General features: G+C 35.8%; 1 protein-coding gene across 2 annotated transcripts; it reads right to left on the minus strand.

Annotated features, from left to right (window-relative positions):
* Positions 1 to 225: 225 nt before the first annotated feature.
* Positions 226 to 18,361, minus strand: LOC138304633 (1-aminocyclopropane-1-carboxylate synthase-like protein 1). 2 transcript variants are annotated; one of them, XR_011205612.1, is made up of 14 exons: positions 18,100 to 18,361; positions 14,763 to 14,822; positions 13,953 to 14,023; positions 10,889 to 10,958; positions 10,055 to 10,121; positions 9,540 to 9,634; positions 9,097 to 9,171; positions 8,666 to 8,766; positions 8,217 to 8,346; positions 5,665 to 5,806; positions 5,125 to 5,267; positions 2,458 to 2,611; positions 1,482 to 2,039; positions 226 to 1,428 (listed from the first exon to the last, which is right to left on the minus strand). XR_011205612.1 is itself a non-coding variant. In XM_069244804.1 (13 exons), the coding sequence occupies exons 1-13, from the start codon at positions 18,211 to 18,213 to the stop codon at positions 1,987 to 1,989; spliced, it is 1,275 nt and encodes a 424-aa protein (XP_069100905.1). In that variant the 5' UTR covers positions 18,214 to 18,361; the 3' UTR covers positions 226 to 1,986. The 2 variants fall into 2 exon arrangements, 1 of the variants encoding a protein (XP_069100905.1); XM_069244804.1 differs by having other exon boundaries at positions 226 to 2,039.
* Between the last annotated feature and the right edge of the window lie 376 nt (positions 18,362 to 18,737).

Below are 18,737 nucleotides of genomic sequence, written 5' to 3' on the forward strand. Positions count from 1 at the left end.
TATGAAAAATTATTGTGAAAATATCTTAAAGCAACAGCTAAGGTTAAATCGCATATGTAAAACACCAAGATATTTGGTACAAAAAAACCCCACCGGTAACAGGATTACGAACATATAATCAGTAAATTATAATGGCTGTATTAATGACTATAACGAGATGGCATAGATTTATAAAACGATAAATGGAAATAAAAGGAATTTGACACATAACACAATGAGGCAAGATTATTTAGTTTACTATTTTATTACCCCTAAAACATCCATCTAATTCAAAACCAATTAAATCCTACCGTGATATGTACAAATTAAACCCTACAACCTACACTATGAGTAAATAACCTAACATGTGGCTTCTTGGGAGTTACTCGTAGGACTACAAACATACTGGTTATATAGGTAGACTTCTACCCTTAATTAAATCTGTTATTTAACCTTATTTACCATGAATGACCCATCTGGTATCAGGTTACACTTTATAAATATTGCAGGTAGTCTTCTATCATGCATTTAGGGGTGACCTTATTTACCAGGGGCGGACCCATCTGGTATCTAGTCTATTTTCCTACTGGGGACCTTATTTACCGGGGGCGTCCTCACCGGTATCGGGTTAAAAAAATTCTACAAGGGACAACCTTATTTACCAGGGATAGCACCTTAGCCAGTTTCAAGTTAAATCCTCTGGTTTGATTGATAGATCTTATAATCAGGTATAACTTTTATTTCAGGGGCAACCATATTTACCAGAGGTACAACCTCAACCGGTATCAAGTTTAAATCCTCTGAGTACCCATCAATTTCAGAAAATTACTTAATTAATCTATCAATTATCTGAATTGGGGGTAAAATTGTTGTTTGCAACCATTTGATTGCCTTATAACCAGTTGTTTGCAATACTTGAGTAACTCCAAACATATTAACATATGTTAATTAGTATCTTCAGAAAACATATAGTACAATAAAATATAATCAAAGGTATGTAATCAACAAAACAACATATACATTTGGAGCAGACACTAAGGGTTGGTAAATTCTGGGTCAATAACAACCAACTCACTCTGTTCTAAAGAATTATTAAACTGACCAGAGCCGAGCTACCTAGTACCTGGTATTCCCATCTCCTAAAGTCTTGCCTAATCCTAATAGACTGCCTGGTCATATGACTAAACAGCTCTAAGACTACATAAGAAAACTGTTAAGCAAATGTCCTCTACTGATTTGTTCAAGGCTAGATCCCATAAACTCTTAATAATCTAAACCATGCACACGCCCCACACTCCACGTGCACGACCCCTCTGCCCTTCCTTGTCCAGACCCTATAGAAATTAATTACAGCCCCAGGCTGAATAACACCCTCCTGTCAACTCCCCTGCCTTAGATGTTCAGAACATACTAATGACGCCATATGACATCATCCCTGACTGTTTTGACCTCCTGCTAACTAAACCTCCCCTAACTAAACAAAGCTAGGCCTCACTTTAAACCTCCTGCTAACTAAACCTCCCCTAACTAAACAAAGCTAGGCCTTATCTGACACCCTCACCCAATTCTATTTTAAGTAGAAATGCGTGGAACATTGCTCATGTGTCTGCATTAATGTCCAGATTACAACATAAGGCCAACACAGTACAACCTGTAAGTCACAAAAGCAGAAAGCTTGTTACAGAACAAAATTAATATTAATATTGGTAAAAATGTATATGTATTGTGTATAAACAAAAATTAAACAAATTTACATTAAAAAATTACTTCACAACGCATACACTATATCAAGCTCTCGTTGCTTTGCAAGGTAAGCATCGTTGTTGAACGTAATAATTGGTATCTGATCATTTTGTTTCCTTAGTAATGTTTGTCCGTTTATAATGATAATGGTGACAGCCGATTGCTCTCTCAACAATGCCACAATTTGGGAATACTATGGCCAGGATATATATATAGTATTCTGTGTTCTAGTTCTTCACGAGTACATGGATAACTTTCAAATCATCACTTTGCAGTGAACGAACAGTTGGCCAGGACATTTTCCATTCTCTTCAAACCTAAAATTATATATTTTGCAAGCAGATGAAATTAAACATGCTATCAAACAACCAATGTAATTCATATCTTAATACTGATGTTATCTGAATTATTATTTTTGTTATCGAAATACATTTTATACTGTTGATTTCCTTCTTCATCACTTGATTTTCAATTGCAGACACACACTTTCTTAGAACAAACTTCATACAACTGCATTGGAGAAGTGATATACTTACATCTAACTTTAAAATATGTAGAGATGAGTTACTAAATGAATTTGGTATTAACGCAAAACTTGAACAATCAATAAAATTTGAACAACAAAAAAATGTTTATGGTGAATGAAAGTTGAGGACAATTATGCAAGGTCTTATCTTTAATATATTTATTTTCATATTTAGGATTCTAAAATAATAAGCTCTCGTTGTAACTAACCTTCAATCACATGGTCTTTGTACGTATTAAATGTCATACGAAACCAGCCAGGGAATGGGGAGAACATTTCTTTTCCAGGGCACAGATACACACCGCCATTGAGTAATTTATGGAACAACGCTAGTTCTTCTTCATCAGTCTTCTTTGGCAGAAACTACAAAAAGTGATATTTTCAATATCTATCGTCAATGTAGCATGCGCTGAAATGTACTGTAACGTGAGCGGGAGTAAACGTAGTGTGGATCCAATTGGGATCGAACCAGTGATCTCAAGGTTAAAAACAAAGTTTTGTTGTAGCAAAGCTCAGCAGTACAGTAGGGATATAAGGTATGGACAAACATACTAGTCCGCCCTCTACAGATAAAACTAAACGGAAATGTTTTCTCAGGTACGATGCTAGTTAAGGGCTATTGGACTTGACTATGTCAGTTATATACGGGTATATGCAGAATACCTGAAATCAGACTTTTAACTCAAGAATTTCAAATATGTCTTAAATCAAGTAAAGAACAGAATGGTGTTGTCAAAAAATAAATGTATATTCCAATCTAATTTTTAACTTATTTAGAAGTTTTAAGAAAAATTCCAGAAAAGAACGAAATTCTAAGATACCACTATATGTTATGGTCTAAAATATCAATTGTTATCCTATCGTATCTTCAATCTATACGTATTTACTTTTAGAATTGAATGATAACACCATATACTAAAATAACAGACCTAAACTTGAGCCGAATATCTGTCAAAAATGGTATCACGAGGCAGACATGTTTCCAGAAGAATAGTTCGTATGAGGCCATTTAGGGTAAATTGCGTGAAGAAATTTTAACAAATATCAATAATCCTAATTTCTAAATTAGTAGCGATGATAGTGTTGATATATTTATTGGGTTATTATATTGCAAAACACGAAAATACCGCTCCTTACATTTTCAACCCACAATCATAACCTGTGGTACACCCTTGGAAATGTCAACAACGCACCTGTCACATTTCTGTCACATTTCTGTCATTTTCACGATGACATTTTCTGCTGAATGTTTGGAAATATGGCATGTGATTGTTTGCTTAATCTATGCATGACAAACATAAACTTATAAGTCAATTGTCATATTACATTTTGTCTCCTCATTAAAATCCGTTAGACAAAAAAAAATACAATTTGTAAATCGGCAATGGCTGCCCAATATGTCATCGCAAAAATAAGATCATGTGTTATTGATAAACACATATCGGATTGACATTTGACGCTAAAATAATGTTAAGAATAAATAAATAAAACATGACAAATAAAACATGTTGCTGTGATTAGTCTTTTCACTGGATATTCCCTTCGAAAACTCCGTCATAGCTTAGTATTTTTAATGACATAAACGGCAAGATGGCGAGAATAAAGTGAAAGTAAAAAGCATGCCGACGACAGACACGTAATGGTGGATGCCGGCATGTGTTCATTGCAATAATTTTACGTTATTTTTATCGGGAAAATGTCATGCTTTGATATGTCAAAGGATTTGTTCGAGATTGGCATAGTTTCTGTTGTATTAGGTTTTTACTTCCAGCCACGTGTTCCGTCCCAAATTGCTTGTGTGTACGGCAAATGTGTCCAAAAGTCAAACTAGTTTGTAGCTTGCATAGGCGAAAAAAAAGTAAAAACAAAACTCGATAAATACATGTAACCTCAATAACGCTGAACATGTATGGAAGAGTTTTTGTTTACAAATATGCATTATTATGATGAGTTTCAAACAGGTTTTAGAGCATTCCGTGCAGTTAATAGCTTGTTTGACTAATTACGTTTCACAACCTCCAAAATGGCGATAGTGTCGTCCAATAGCCCTTAAGGCAGTACTATTGCTATATACAATTTAAAGGCCCGATATACGTAACTTTTCATTATCTATTTGTAATCACAAACATTTACAATGATAGAACATTGTATCAATGACCTAGTATAAAGATGAAAGACGTGTATTATATGACATTATTCCTTTCAGATAAACCAATGATATTGAACGGTTAAAAAAAGTAAACATACCGGCCATCTTAAAACAGTCGCAATTGCAAAACCGACAATTACCGAAGCGTTTCGTATATAGGTCCACAGGGACCTGGCTCTACATATCAGTGACGCATATCTTACCTTAGAGAGAAATAATTGCTATAAGCCTATAAAACATATATATATTGTTGGCTAAAAATTCGTGCCAGGGCCCTGTGTATAGGCCTAAACATTTTGTACAGTCATCATTGTTTGTTTCTGTTTTCCCGTGCGAGCCTATCGGATCACAACAATAGGCCTATAGCATATATTGATAGCGTCACTTGATGTTTTCCGGAAATCGAGTTTCCGTGAACTTCTTCGTATCGTTTCGGTTTGTATTTAATTGTGGGTCACACTATTTTTTTAATATTTTAGTATTTATTTTGGAAACGTTACAGTTGGTCTCAGTAAGATCTTTCCTGGCTTTAGTCAACATTTTATGCAGAGAAACCATGGTAATGGTCTTGTAATCGTTTTTGATTACACAAAAAACTTAAAACTTACTATATTGGGCCTTTAAACCCTTAAATGCTACCTACCATTGGTTAATGAAACAAAGATCGTATTTTAAAACACATCGTTTACAGCAAGCATCATTAATTTGTCAAGCAGCTTTTACAAACCTTCGTTAAATTCATCCAGATATAGCTTCCAGCGGTTCCCCGATAGAATGGTATCCCCAGCTTGTCTAATCCAGCGCATGCGATTTCGAAGTTTTCTCGCTGATGCAGGTGATATGCCGGGAAGTACACGTTGTCCAGCCATTCTGGATATGGAATCGTTTCATTAAGTAATAGAATTTATCGTATACATTTGCATGCATGTTGTCCAATTATAGGTAGGTCAGAATGTAATTGACAACTCTCTGAAAGATGCTTTCTAACCATTTTTATTCATTCTTCCGTTAAAATATCTAAATTATTTTGCTTCTTGTTGTTGTATGAAGCAATACACGCATATACATTTGCGTGCATGTTGTCCCATTGAATGTAGGACAGAATGTCATTGACAACTCTCTGACAGATGCTTTCTAATAAGTTTTATTCATTCTTCCATTAAAATATCTTAAGTATTTTGCTTCTTGTTGTTGTATTAAGCTACACACATGTGGACAATAGTGGAAGGTCATAGTTATTATAAAGATGCTTGAAAAGTGTGCCTACCTGTATCTGAAATAATGGCGTTTAAGATAATTTGAACGGGGGCAGGAACTGAGCAGAAGTAGGACACTTTTTTAATGTAATCGATAAGGTTAGTGTTTCTACTGTAAATCATCCCACACCGGAAGCCTGCCAGTGATATATCCTGTAGGTGATAAACAATAACGAAAGACAATATGACAAACGACGAAACTCTGCTAGAAAAGCAGAATACATAACGTCAAATTAATCATACAATGTTAATCATTGATTGCATACAATTACATATTCTGATGAAATATATATTAATGATCAAATATTAACCTTTGATTACATAGCCTACCTACTACCACAAATACATTTCTTGATAACAATATATATACAACACAATGAGGTTTACTCCTTGATTACCGATGACAAAGCGCCAACATATATTATAAGAGCGGGAAAAGCAATCACGAGATCAGAGAGATTATTAATGAAGTCCCAAAGAAAGTTGAATGACAGCTACATTATTTGATATAACCGAAGCCCTATGAGGAAGTGAAAGAAATAATCACGTGATCTTATTGAAACCACACAATACGCGACAAGTTCATTTCGCGATTTCTTTTTCATGAAGTTCGTGGGGATATTTTTTTTGCGAATTCAAGTACCGTTAATTACTTTAAAGCAAATAAAAACTCACGGAGAAAAACTTTCACAAACTTATCATTATCGGGATTAACAGGACGTGTTTTCAAAATTTTGCTGAGACAATATGTAAGACAGTAACGTAGTCACAGGGTCACAAATAGGAAGTGGAAATTATGTCAATATGGCTATCTTACCTTACTGAATCTCCACAGGAGTGGGTATGGTGTCCATGTGGCTATCTCACATGACTTAATCCCCACAGGAAGTGAATATGATGCCAATATGGCTATCTTACCTTACTGAATCCCTTCAGGAAGTGGATATGATGCCAATATTGATATCTTACCTTACTGAATCTTCACAGGAGTGGATATGATGCCAATATGGCTATCTTACATTACTTAATCCCCACAGAAAGTGGATATGATGCCAATATGGCTATCTTACCTTACTGAATCCCCTCAGGAAGTGGATAGGATGCCAATATGGCTATCTTACCTTACTGCATCTCCACAGGAGTGGATATGATGCCAATATGGCTATCTTACCTTACTGAATCCCCTCAGGAAGTGGATAGGATGCCAATATGGCTATCTTACCTTATTGCATCTCCAAAGGAGTGGATATGATGCCAATATGGCCATCTTAGCTTACTGAATCTCCACTTGAAGTAGATAGGATGCCAATATGGCTAGCTTACATTACTTAATCCCCACAAAAAGTGGATATGATGCCAATATGGCTATCTTACCTTACTGAATCCCCTCAGGAAGTGGATAGGATGCCAATATGGTTATCTTACCTTACTGCATCTCCACAGGAGTGGATATGATGCCAATATGGCCATCCTACCTTACTGCATCTCCACAGGAGTGATATGATGCCAATATGACGATCTTACCTTACTGAATCCCCTCAGGAAGTGGATAGGATGCCAATATGGCTATCTTACCTTATTGCATAATATGGCTATCTTACCTTACTGAATCTCCACAGGAAGTGGATTTGATGCCAATATAACTTTCTTACCTTACTGAATCCCCTCAGGAAGTGGATAGGATGCCAATATGGCTATCTTACCTTATTGCATCTCCAAAGGAGTGGATATGATGCCAATATGGCCATCTTAGCTTACTGAATCTCCACTTGAAGTAGATAGGATGCCAATATGGCTAGCTTACATTACTTAATCCCCACAAAAAGTGGATATGATGCCAATATGGCTATCTTACCTTACTGAATCCCCTCAGGAAGTGTATAGGATGCCAATATGGTTATCTTACCTTACTGCATCTCCACAGGAGTGGATATGATGCCAATATGGCCATCCTACCTTACTGCATCTCCACAGGAGTGATATGATGCCAATATGACGATCTTACCTTACTGAATCCCCTCAGGAAGTGGATAGGATGCCAATATGGCTATTTTACATTACTAAATCCCCACAGGAAGTGGATATGATGCCAATATGGCTATCTTACCTTACTGAATCCCCACAGAAAGTGGATATGGTGCCAATATGGCTATCTTACCTTACTGAATCCCTTCAGGAAGTGGATATGATGCCAATATTGATATCTTACCTTACTGAATCTTCACAGGAGTGGATATGATGCCAATATGGCTATCTTACCTTACTGAATCCCCACAGGAAGTGGATATGATGCCAATATTGATATCTTACCTTACTGAATCCCACAGGAAGTGGATATGATGCCAATATTGATATCTTACCTTGCCGAATCTCCACAGGAATGGATTTAGTGTCCATATGGCTATCTTACCTTACCGGATCCCTTCAGGAAGTGGATATGATGCCAATATGGCTATCTTACCTTACTGAATCCCCACAGGAAGTGGATATGATGCCAATATGGCTATCTCACCTTACTGAATCCCCACAGGAAGTGGATATGATGCCAATATGGTTATCTTACCTTACTGAATCCCCACAGGAAGTGGGTGCGACTTGGGTCAGGAATATCACACTGCAGTACACTGGTAAAAGTCGGTTTATCGTAACAAGACAAAGCATAGATCTCATCTATAACAGCGTGGATCTTTTTTCTTAAACAAAACATTTATATGGATTATCTTTAAGGGACATGTGGGGTATAGAGCATTTGTATGAACTTCATAATTAATTTCTTAAACATGACTGAGTTCATTACTTGTTTTTGATGATACAGCAGCAATTGTAAATGCGCAATTTCATCATTTTACTAACTTAATCAAAAAAAGGTTTTGTTCAAATTTTTGTTTTATCAAAATTACTTGTAGTAGGTACAATGTATACACTATATTACACTATATATGAAATCAAAGCAAAATTATCGATCTATTAATTTTCCACGTTTAACATAAAAGGAAATAACTCAAACAATACCTTGCACAAAAGTCCAGTAGATTGCATATATCTTCTTTGCTGTATACTTTCCCTAATGGATTTTGAGGATTACAAAGTATTACACCTTTCACAGTACGGCCCTGCACCAGAAAGAAAGCATGACTCTGTTCATAAATACTATTGGTGCAATTTATGGTTACATATCATTTTACAATAATTTCACATTTCGATTTACACAAACAAAAATTGTGTTTTTTGTAATCATTTTGGTCACGGATCTTACTGGTAATAAAACACATTGCTTTAATTCGCATGGCAGGATGGCATGGAAACATAATTTTTAAATAAAGCATGTGTTTTGATTTATCATTTTTATCCATAATTATTAAGAAAATAGTAACGTTCACAAGCATTTGAATGCATCAATGACTGAACGTAAGTAAATATGACATGTAAACATATATAATTACCTCGTCAACGGCTTTATTATAATACTCCTCAATGACACTAAGCTGGAAGTCAGCTGCGCCTCCATTCTCACATTCCTGGGACAAGTACGGTAATATTGAAAAAAAGGTAAGAATATTGCAAAATATATATTGAGAGATACCTGTATCAGTATAAATCACATAAAAACACTGATGATACGTGTTAGATTATTGACGATCGCGAATAAAAAGATAAGTCTTAAATTAGTCAAAAGTGGCTACATAAAATCTTTGCAAAGAATGACATATCGAAAGCGTTAAATAAAGCGCTGCGGAAAAGGCTGCTTTACATTATATGATTACAGAGAAACACTTGGCCTTGGCATAAGCGTGAAATAAATATTACAGATTTTATTTGCAGTAAACTGTTTGATTGTGATGGGATTAAGTTGGCCGGCATTTACTGTTACATATTAAACGAGTACCTCAAACATTGGTATTTGATAGAAACGTGCCCCAGCAACTTCTTCTATATCGTTCATGAATCGCCCATATGTCGGTATTGGACAGAGTATTGTATCTGGCGAACGAAAAACTTATCATTAAATACCATATGGAAGTCATTACTTACACTGTTGTCAAAATAATTAATAAAGATTAAGAATTAGAGAGTAAGATTATATTTTGAGAAACATTTGAACTATTATACTATTTACAAAACAAAAATCTTTAACTATCTTTAACTTAATTAAATCTGCAATTGTTTTTAATCGACTTCATTTTTTAATAGTAATTTATAATAAAGGAGGAAAACGCCATTCTTGCGTGATGGATTTTGTTTGCATCTTGGAAGACCACACGTGCATCGGTTAATATCCATTATTTATAAATTTTAGAATAACATACTTCTTTTACCCGTATTGAAGATAAACTTCGAAATGATATTGTCACAGTATAATCCTCCGGATGTTATGTCTTTTTTAGGGTATTCATTACCTACCACCTTCATCCGCGATTGCTAGAGCCACTGCATTTAGAACAGCTGTCACACCGTCGAGGAGGACTATCTGTCACACAAATATGATAAAGTGAAAGGCAGCGACATAATAATATTATTATCCTTATAACTCCCGAACAGCAAAAAGAAATCTTGTTACCGGAAAAATAAAAGGAGACAAAGGTATATGTTTTTGTAGCTGTAACATCAATCTAACCTTGTATAACAACATATTGTGAAAAGTAGAAAAACAAAAACTAAAAAAGTATTACTAATGAATTTTTGATGTTGTTTATGTTTATATCGCACCAATATATATGCTTTTGGAAAGGTGCTCTGGTGGTGTAGTTGTTAAGCCGCTCGCTTTTCACCTAGCCGGCTGGGGTTCGATCCCCGGCACGGACGTGAAAAGGTTAGGGGTCACCTAACCAATCACGTGGGTTTTTTCTTGGCACTCCGGTGTCCTCCCACACTAAGACCCTTCGCGCGCTTACATCCGGGCCATTGAGAGTGCTTTACATAAGTTGTATAACTTGTTTCTCAATCGATGTAAAATAAATAATGTTTATATTTATATTTAAAGATTGTAACAGTAAATCATACTCTGTGTCCTCTTTTTCGAATATTGGGTAAGGTCGTTCGGTTTAGAAAATCCGACATAGCCGTTAACAAACAACATATTTTACACATGTCAAGTGTCCCCTTGTTGTAAATTGATATCAAGTTTGTGACCAACTTATTAATGGATGGTTACTTATAGACTGAGGACAGGTAATCACCCGGACAAAACAGTAAGCTATATAAAACGTAGATAACAATGGTAGAAACATAAATTACCTTTTCTGGATCCAGAGGCTCCGGTAGGTTTAACTTGGTTCCCAAAAACTTGCCAATGTTTAGACGGAGGCTGCATCACCAAAACAAATTAAACGCTAGAATAATAATTTATTTAAGGATTGATTGTCAATTTTGTTGCTTGCATTGACTGATGAAGAAAGTTAATCTCGTGCAAATGAAGTGAACTGCGAAGCAGTTCATGTAACATTTGCACGAGATTAACTTTCTTCATCAGTCAATGCAAGCAACAAAATTGATAATCAATCCTTATATTTACATTAACCAATTTAAAATTTCCGCTGTTGAAAAAAAAATCAAATTATATGTGTTAGGTATAAGATTATTATACAATTTTGCAACATTGTACCAGTTATCGTACATGTATGTACAGCTACGGAACAGCCGCCAGTCAGTTCTTCTCGTCACCAAGGCAACACAAAATGTAGTTCCGAAAATAACTTCATTCTTTGTGCGTTGTTACGATAAAAAACGGCGATTTTGAAATATTGTTTTTATATTCAAGAATTAATGGCTTAAATTTTATCATAAAACATTATTATGTAGCTTCAAATACAAAAATTGCTGCGCAATACTAGCAGTGCAGTCAATGTGTAATCCGGTCGCTCGATTGAGCAGGGGTCCGGTTTCGAAGAAAATGACGATTGTGGTGAAAATGCTGAATAGTTGGTATCTAAACATAATCAAACCTTTTAAAACTCAATTATAATTGTTATGGAATTAACAGAATGCTGTATTCCCGTCTGATAATTATTTGTAGCTGACATTTAAATATGTATTAACTATATCTGTCGTGAAATCCAACCCCTGTGTCTATGGTATGTGATGCAGTCCAATAACCATGCTTCCGGGGCTGAATAAAACGTGTTAAAATGTGGGACTTAGTCGCAGATCACTGGAAGACTTCTGTGTTATTCTTGAAATGTGATAACTTCTCTGTCTACTGGAGTTTGGGGATTAAAATTCGGTATAAAGTAAGTAGAGAAACATCGATTTGAAATGTTGGCGGTTTCCAACGACCCTCCAATGCCGTGGATTTTGACACTCACAGAATCGTTTCGTTAGGCTTAATGTCACTGAAATTAGCCTGTTTGCTGTTTGAGCGTATTTTCATGGAATCTATCGTTTCTAAGCTTTCGTGTATGACACCGTTTCACATATATTGTACACATTAAACTATTTGCGTTCGATTATGCCTACTAGGCTATGCGATGAGTGGTGAACCTCACTGCGTTCGGTCCTAACGTGACGCTAACCCAAATTACACTTTTTGAAGATAACATTGTTAAAATTTTCTTACGTGTGCTTGAATTAAGATATTTCTCTAAACATTAAACAAATAGATGCTTTTAGTTTTAATTTCATGCTTTGTTTACTTGTCAGCAGTGCATATATTTAGGCCTAATAAATAGAGAGCTTTGAAGCATCCCCGGTTCAGGCTATGCTCAGCATTTTTTTTACCTGGGCTTGAGCCTAATTCAGTGTTTCATCAAAATACGTGTAAAATATCTCTAGGCGGCTATAATATTATATTACTGACAATTTCTAATATCACTTTATCAAGCATTCCTGTCTGTGTTTCTAAATGTACAACGATAGGCCACATCGCAGAAAGTTCAAAACTGAAGCGGCGTAAAACTACAATGTAGGTCAAAATGTAAACAATGTCAAAATGTATTCTCACGCCGGTCAGAGGTCAGCGCGTGACCAAGCATCTCCATTGGGAAATGAAGTGATCGGAGTTTACTAGTTACATTGAGGCGGAGCGAAGTGAAAATGTAAATATTTCATAATGAAGGTTACACAACGAGTGTTTGTTGGATTTGGAATTTATTCCACACGAGTGAATTGTCTTTATCAGTTAAAAAAGACCCGAACATTTGATAGCTTTTCATTCTATAATGAAAACCACTAACACCAATTAAAATATAAATTTATCACATAATTCGCCTGATATCCAGTGATTTTGCCCGTGTAATATTTTTGCATATGTCACTAGGCCTAGTGTAATATAACCTGGGGCGATTTTCATTGGCTGGAAATTCATTGTGATGTCAGACAGAAACAATAAAATGACGTCAGGAAAAAATGACGTGACGTCAAGATTACGAAGATGGCGGGATAAATTGGCGGCCTTTGCTTGATTTTTGGAATACACTTTGACGTTAATTGTGTTATGTAGATATTTGTAGTTATGTGATAAAAAGTATCTTAAATTTGTGTTCATTTCATATGAGATTTTTTGTCTCGGCAAGGCTCTCAAAATAATAACTTCTTAGACTCATTTCATAAGATTTAATATGAAATGATCCTAAATATACATAGCACCTGTAACAAGATAAGGTATATTATGTAATTGTTGTGTAATGATATGAAGTTAAAATGTAATTTTATGAAGCACTTATATATATGTAAAAGTATTAACTAAAATGGCTGACCGATGTGAGACAAACCTATCTTAGGGGATAGAATAATACAGGTAAATATTTGGCCGGAATAACTGACCACAATAACATAAAAGGTCAATAAATAACTATAGGATTGGTTGTATATTCTCCCGGAAAAGGTGACCGACAGGCACCATGATAACGAGGAACCTCATCAATAACTATAAAAGTGTCGATGAGAAGTTTACACAAATTGTCTATATACTAAAATAATGGGACACGACTCCTCGGTCAGGCCGTCACGACCTTTGACCAAACAATATTTGGGCATGGGTATAAAGATAGGGTTATTCTCTCAGTCAGCCAGATTTGAACTAGGGCGACGGTTCGATTCTCCAAGGCTTTGTAACCTTGTACAGAGATGTTAGAGGCGCCGGTCCGGCAGAGACCGAACAAAATAACACTGAACGCAAACTGATTACCAACTAGTTTGTTTTTGATTAGCCTATTGGTGGTGTCACACATCATTAGATAGATGCCTTTCTAACTTTACTACAAACGGCTATTTCGGAAAGCTAAAATAGATTAATCGACGAGAAAAAATATTGTCATTATTCTGATATGTGTTTAAATGTTATATATATTTAGTGTATACTCACGTGGCAAATCCTGTTAAGTTGTAATAATACAGTGAAGATTTGTCCGCAATCAAAGGAGTCAACTCTTCAACCTTCAATAATGACGATACACATTGATATGTATTTTAATTAACGATTTTCTTCATTTCTATATCATTATTAGATGTGCATGTAAAACGGTACAATATTGACCATTAGGATACATTATCGTTATTTAATGATGTCTTAATAGTGAATATTCAGCAAGACCGTCTATAAAGACCACCTGAGAGACAAATGGTCCTAGCCGTCACTTATAGGCTGGATTGTGTTAAGTTCGTCATTATCGACCCTATAAATGTGGTCTTTTTAAGTATGTGGTCTCTATACGGAGGTTGTTATTAAGAGGAAGGAGTTACTGAGTACCGTGATTAGAATGGTTACAATTACACGTCACGTGTTTTATGACACAAAATATCGGCAATACAGTGAAAGTATGATACTAATTTATACCACTATATTTATACCGCGATACTCTAGGAATTATTATCACTGTTGTTATATCTACCCATGGAATATTTCAGGCGTTGTGTGAGACAACAGTTGGGCATATAGTTGATCCTTTGATATACAACAAAAAAATCGAATAACAGTGCACTGTTTTAAGTTGAACATCACTTTCTGAAAATCTTCAAAGGAAGTCTCTGCAGGCCTGTGATTTTTCTCTTGAACTACCTTCAGTTTGATATGACATATTCTAGAAGTGGATGTTACGATAGTGATAGTAACCTCTGGATCATCAAGGTTGATGGAACTAGTATAAAAATCCATGTCATACAAGATTACACTCACCTTCTTCAGCCAAATGTCTTCACATGTCTTGTTTTCTATTGTACCGAGGTTGATTTTGCCCTTAAATCAAAATTGTGAATTAAGCAATTCTTACTAAGACATGCATCATTTACATGGAATGTACCGACTGGGTGGTCAGGTTGTGTAGTGGTTCGATACCCGGCACGGACTTGAAAAGGTTAGGGGGAACCTGCCCGATCATGTGGGCTTTCTCCGGGTACTCCGGTTTCTTCCCACAATTCCGAATTTGCAAATTACAGAGTTATCTGGACTTACGGGTAGGTATTGATTGTCACGTCATGTGTTTGCGATCATAAATATATATATATATATGTATATCACATGGAATAATAACATCTATAATTCAAATCAGCTAATGGGAAGTGCAAAGTTGATATTCTTGAAATGGAGATATCTATTGTGTGCTTCTACAAGATGATATAAGGTACATTATGATATTATTTAGAAAAAACTTTCAACTTAATTTCTTTTTACTAAGGTTCAATTTTTACTATGCGCCTTGCAATTGACATGCAATGATTTATGTTAGAAATGCACATTAACTTTGACAAATTATGCAAAACTGTACGTTTTAAGTTTTTATTTAAATAATTCGAGCAGAATACGTTTATTGTACCACTATTATCTATAACAGAAACCATACGATATGCTTGACCTTACGACATATAGTAGATACGAGGGATGTTCCGAAATTAATGTTACTTGCGCAATATCTCGTGGAAATCGTGCTAAATGGGCTTAAAACTACCTCGTGGCGATAGCGTGATATTTGAAGCGTAATATAGGTAAATATCTCGCTCACAATTACACTGACCTTGGTGCTGTGTACATTGTTTTGTAGCGCACTGGTTACACTCTATACAAATATGGATGGCAAGAGAGTTGAAAACGTAACTGAAATAATGGCCTATATCAAAGTTAGGCCTCTACTTGGCTAGAGCCGGTGGATATTCATCGTGAGTTGTGTGATATATATGGGAAGGGTCAAATGTCATATATGACTATTTGTAGGTGGGTTGCTCGATTTAAGTCGGGACACCAGCAGCTTAAAGATGCTGCCCACACAGGTCGCCCTGCAACAACAACATCAAAGCATAACATTGAACTAATTCGGTAAATCCTTGAAAAAGATGCAAGGTACACTGTCCGGCAGTTAGCTAAAATGACAGGCTTGTCTTTAGCACGTATCCATTACATTTTAAAGAAACATCTTAAGCTGGGCAAGATCAATGCCAGGTGGATACCCCATTTACTAACTGACAACCAAAAGAGGTCCCGGGTTGACAAGGCCAAATCCTTATTGAAGAAATACCCAAAATACAGCAAAAAGGCTTTTGATAATTTGGTCACAGGTGATGAAACATGGGTGTATTTTTTCGAACCCAAAAGAAAATGCTCTAATCGAATCTGGGCAAGCAAAAACGCCAGGCGCCCAAGCATTGCTAAAAGAATACGCGCCGTGAGGAAGGTTTTGTATGTTATATTCTTTGATAACAAGAGTCCAATCATTCAAATCCCTGTTCCAAAAGGCAAAACTGTCACAGTGAAGTATTATAGAGACGTTGTACTTCGAAAACTTAAGAAAGTCTACAAACGCCGCCGCCCACAGACAGGTTTGAAGTACATCAGGCTCTTACATGATAATGCGCCAGCACACAAGGCGCGCATTGTAACGGAGTTTTTGAAGGCAACTAAGGTCACTGTCCTCCCCACCCTGCATATTCACCAGACTTGGCCCCCTGTGACTTTTTCTTGTTCCCCAAACTAAAATTTCACCTGTCTGGAACAAAATAGAAATCAAGAAATGCCCTTGGCTCTGCCATTTACCAGTATCTTATGAGTATACTAATTCAAGAGTACGAAAACTGTTTCCAAAAGTGGAGCGATCGGTTGAAACGATGCATAAATTCAGAGGGGGGAAGTACTTCGAGGGACAGGGCAAAGTAAAATGATCAGAATTACTGCTATCAAAGAGATATCACCAAAGTAACAATAATTTTGGAACACCCCTCGTATTACTGATATTAACCTTCCAACCTCAGATAAGCTTGCAGATTTGTTATATTAATGCACTTTAAGATTTTGTTTTTAAAATTATTGCTACCATCCTGGTTGCTACCATTCTGGGATGGTAGTCCCAGGATGGTAGCTATTATAATTGGTCGCTTTGCCTGCCATGTTGTTTGGATAAATAGTCTGTTCACTTTGATTGGCTGGCCAAAACGTGTGTTGATTGGTAACTTCTTGTTGAAGATTACATGTTTGTAAAGGGCACCAGTGGGGAAATTATCGCAAGCAAAGTATTATTAGATAAACCCAGAGAAGTCCGAATGTTTTTTCTGGTTGTCGGACATTATTCTCAGAAATCCCACAAGGCGGCGCTACACGTACCGAATACAATATAAGTTCGGTGATTTGCCTTATAACTCGGAAACGAATTATACTATCTACGTTGCAGTACTTTAAACCCCGAGTTTTGTTTACATTGTACATGGGAGATTCTGAAACAAAGTTGGGCTTTACTGCGCTACTAATGTAAAGTACAGTGTTAACCGAAATTATGTATTTCACCAACTTGCCCAAGTACATGTACATGTATATCAGTATGTTATACGGAAAACTTGTTAGCATTAGGAAAAGGCCCATCACATATTCTGAACAACTTTATTAAAATAAACAAAACGTTATAATAAATTTTCTTATTACACAGGTCGTAGCGGACTCTCAAAATAGGTTACAAACAAAATTTATTTCATAACCCTATAAAGTTAAAAAAAAAAGTTACATCAATGCATATAATTATTTTTTCAGACTACTTGATCACATAAAATACGTTTAAATACATACGCTTCTATTGATTTTCCAATGAATTATTTTTTTCTAAATCAATACGCAACGTCGACATCTCTATTGTGACGTAATGATTATTTTTCATATGTTAAACTCATTTCTATTGGTTAAATATTTGAGGTTGTTTTTCCATAGACCGAAAGAATAGACTGGATTACTACCAATTCTCTCCGCTAGGCTGCGCTCATAAATGCTAAGACGTTGTGTTGTCGGAGCGAAGCCTAGCGGAGAGTAGAAAAACTACGGCAGGCAATCCAGTCTAACCGAAAGGATTATACGTCAAGTATTATGACGTCATATATACAAATTATTATTCTTCAAAAATGAATTGTCATAAGAACTATGGCAGCTAACTGTTAATGTTCAGAACAATTCGCCAAGCTTTCCTATAATTGCTTCCTAATAAATAATGTTGTATGGTCGCCTTCTTAGCTTTTTGGGAAGCTAATACTTGTTATATACTTACATTTGGATTATCTGTAGGATGATATGCATTAGCAGATACCTCCAGGAGATAGTGGACTAAAAACTCGGGTATATTCAATGCTCTGATAGCACGCTTGGACAACGAGTCCGCCATGTTGGTTTGGTGAGGAGTATTTGTCCAGCTACATGTATATTATATGTACATGTCTGTGACCCTGATCTGACCCGCATGTCAATTTAGCCGCACATTCCCCGGGCTACTCGAGACATACAAATCATGTTGACACTAAACACACGTCCGATATCACTCCATATAATTTACGAACGATCTATTTGTTGTCAGTAAAACTTCAATGGCACCATCCACATATCTGTAGTGTTATATTATTTTTGCTTTTATTTGTTTTATTTTTTTCTTAGTTGGTTCCCATTTTTTTAATATTCATATTTATATTTTTAACATTACTTTTCCTTGCGTAGGAGGCTTGTCATATCACCGATTTCTTTCACTCAATCACCAGATGTACAAATAAATAATTTCGTGCTAAAATACAGAACTGTATTCATACAGCATTGGGATGGGGAAAATTTGATCGAAACATTAAAAAACCCAGAATAACTGATTTTGTAAGTTGTGATTGAAAATACATTGCCTGTCCAAATACGTATTTTAAACTA

Source organism: Argopecten irradians, chromosome 12 (assembly GCF_041381155.1).
Source record: "Argopecten irradians isolate NY chromosome 12, Ai_NY, whole genome shotgun sequence".
Taxonomy (NCBI): Eukaryota; Metazoa; Mollusca; class Bivalvia; order Pectinida; family Pectinidae; genus Argopecten; species Argopecten irradians.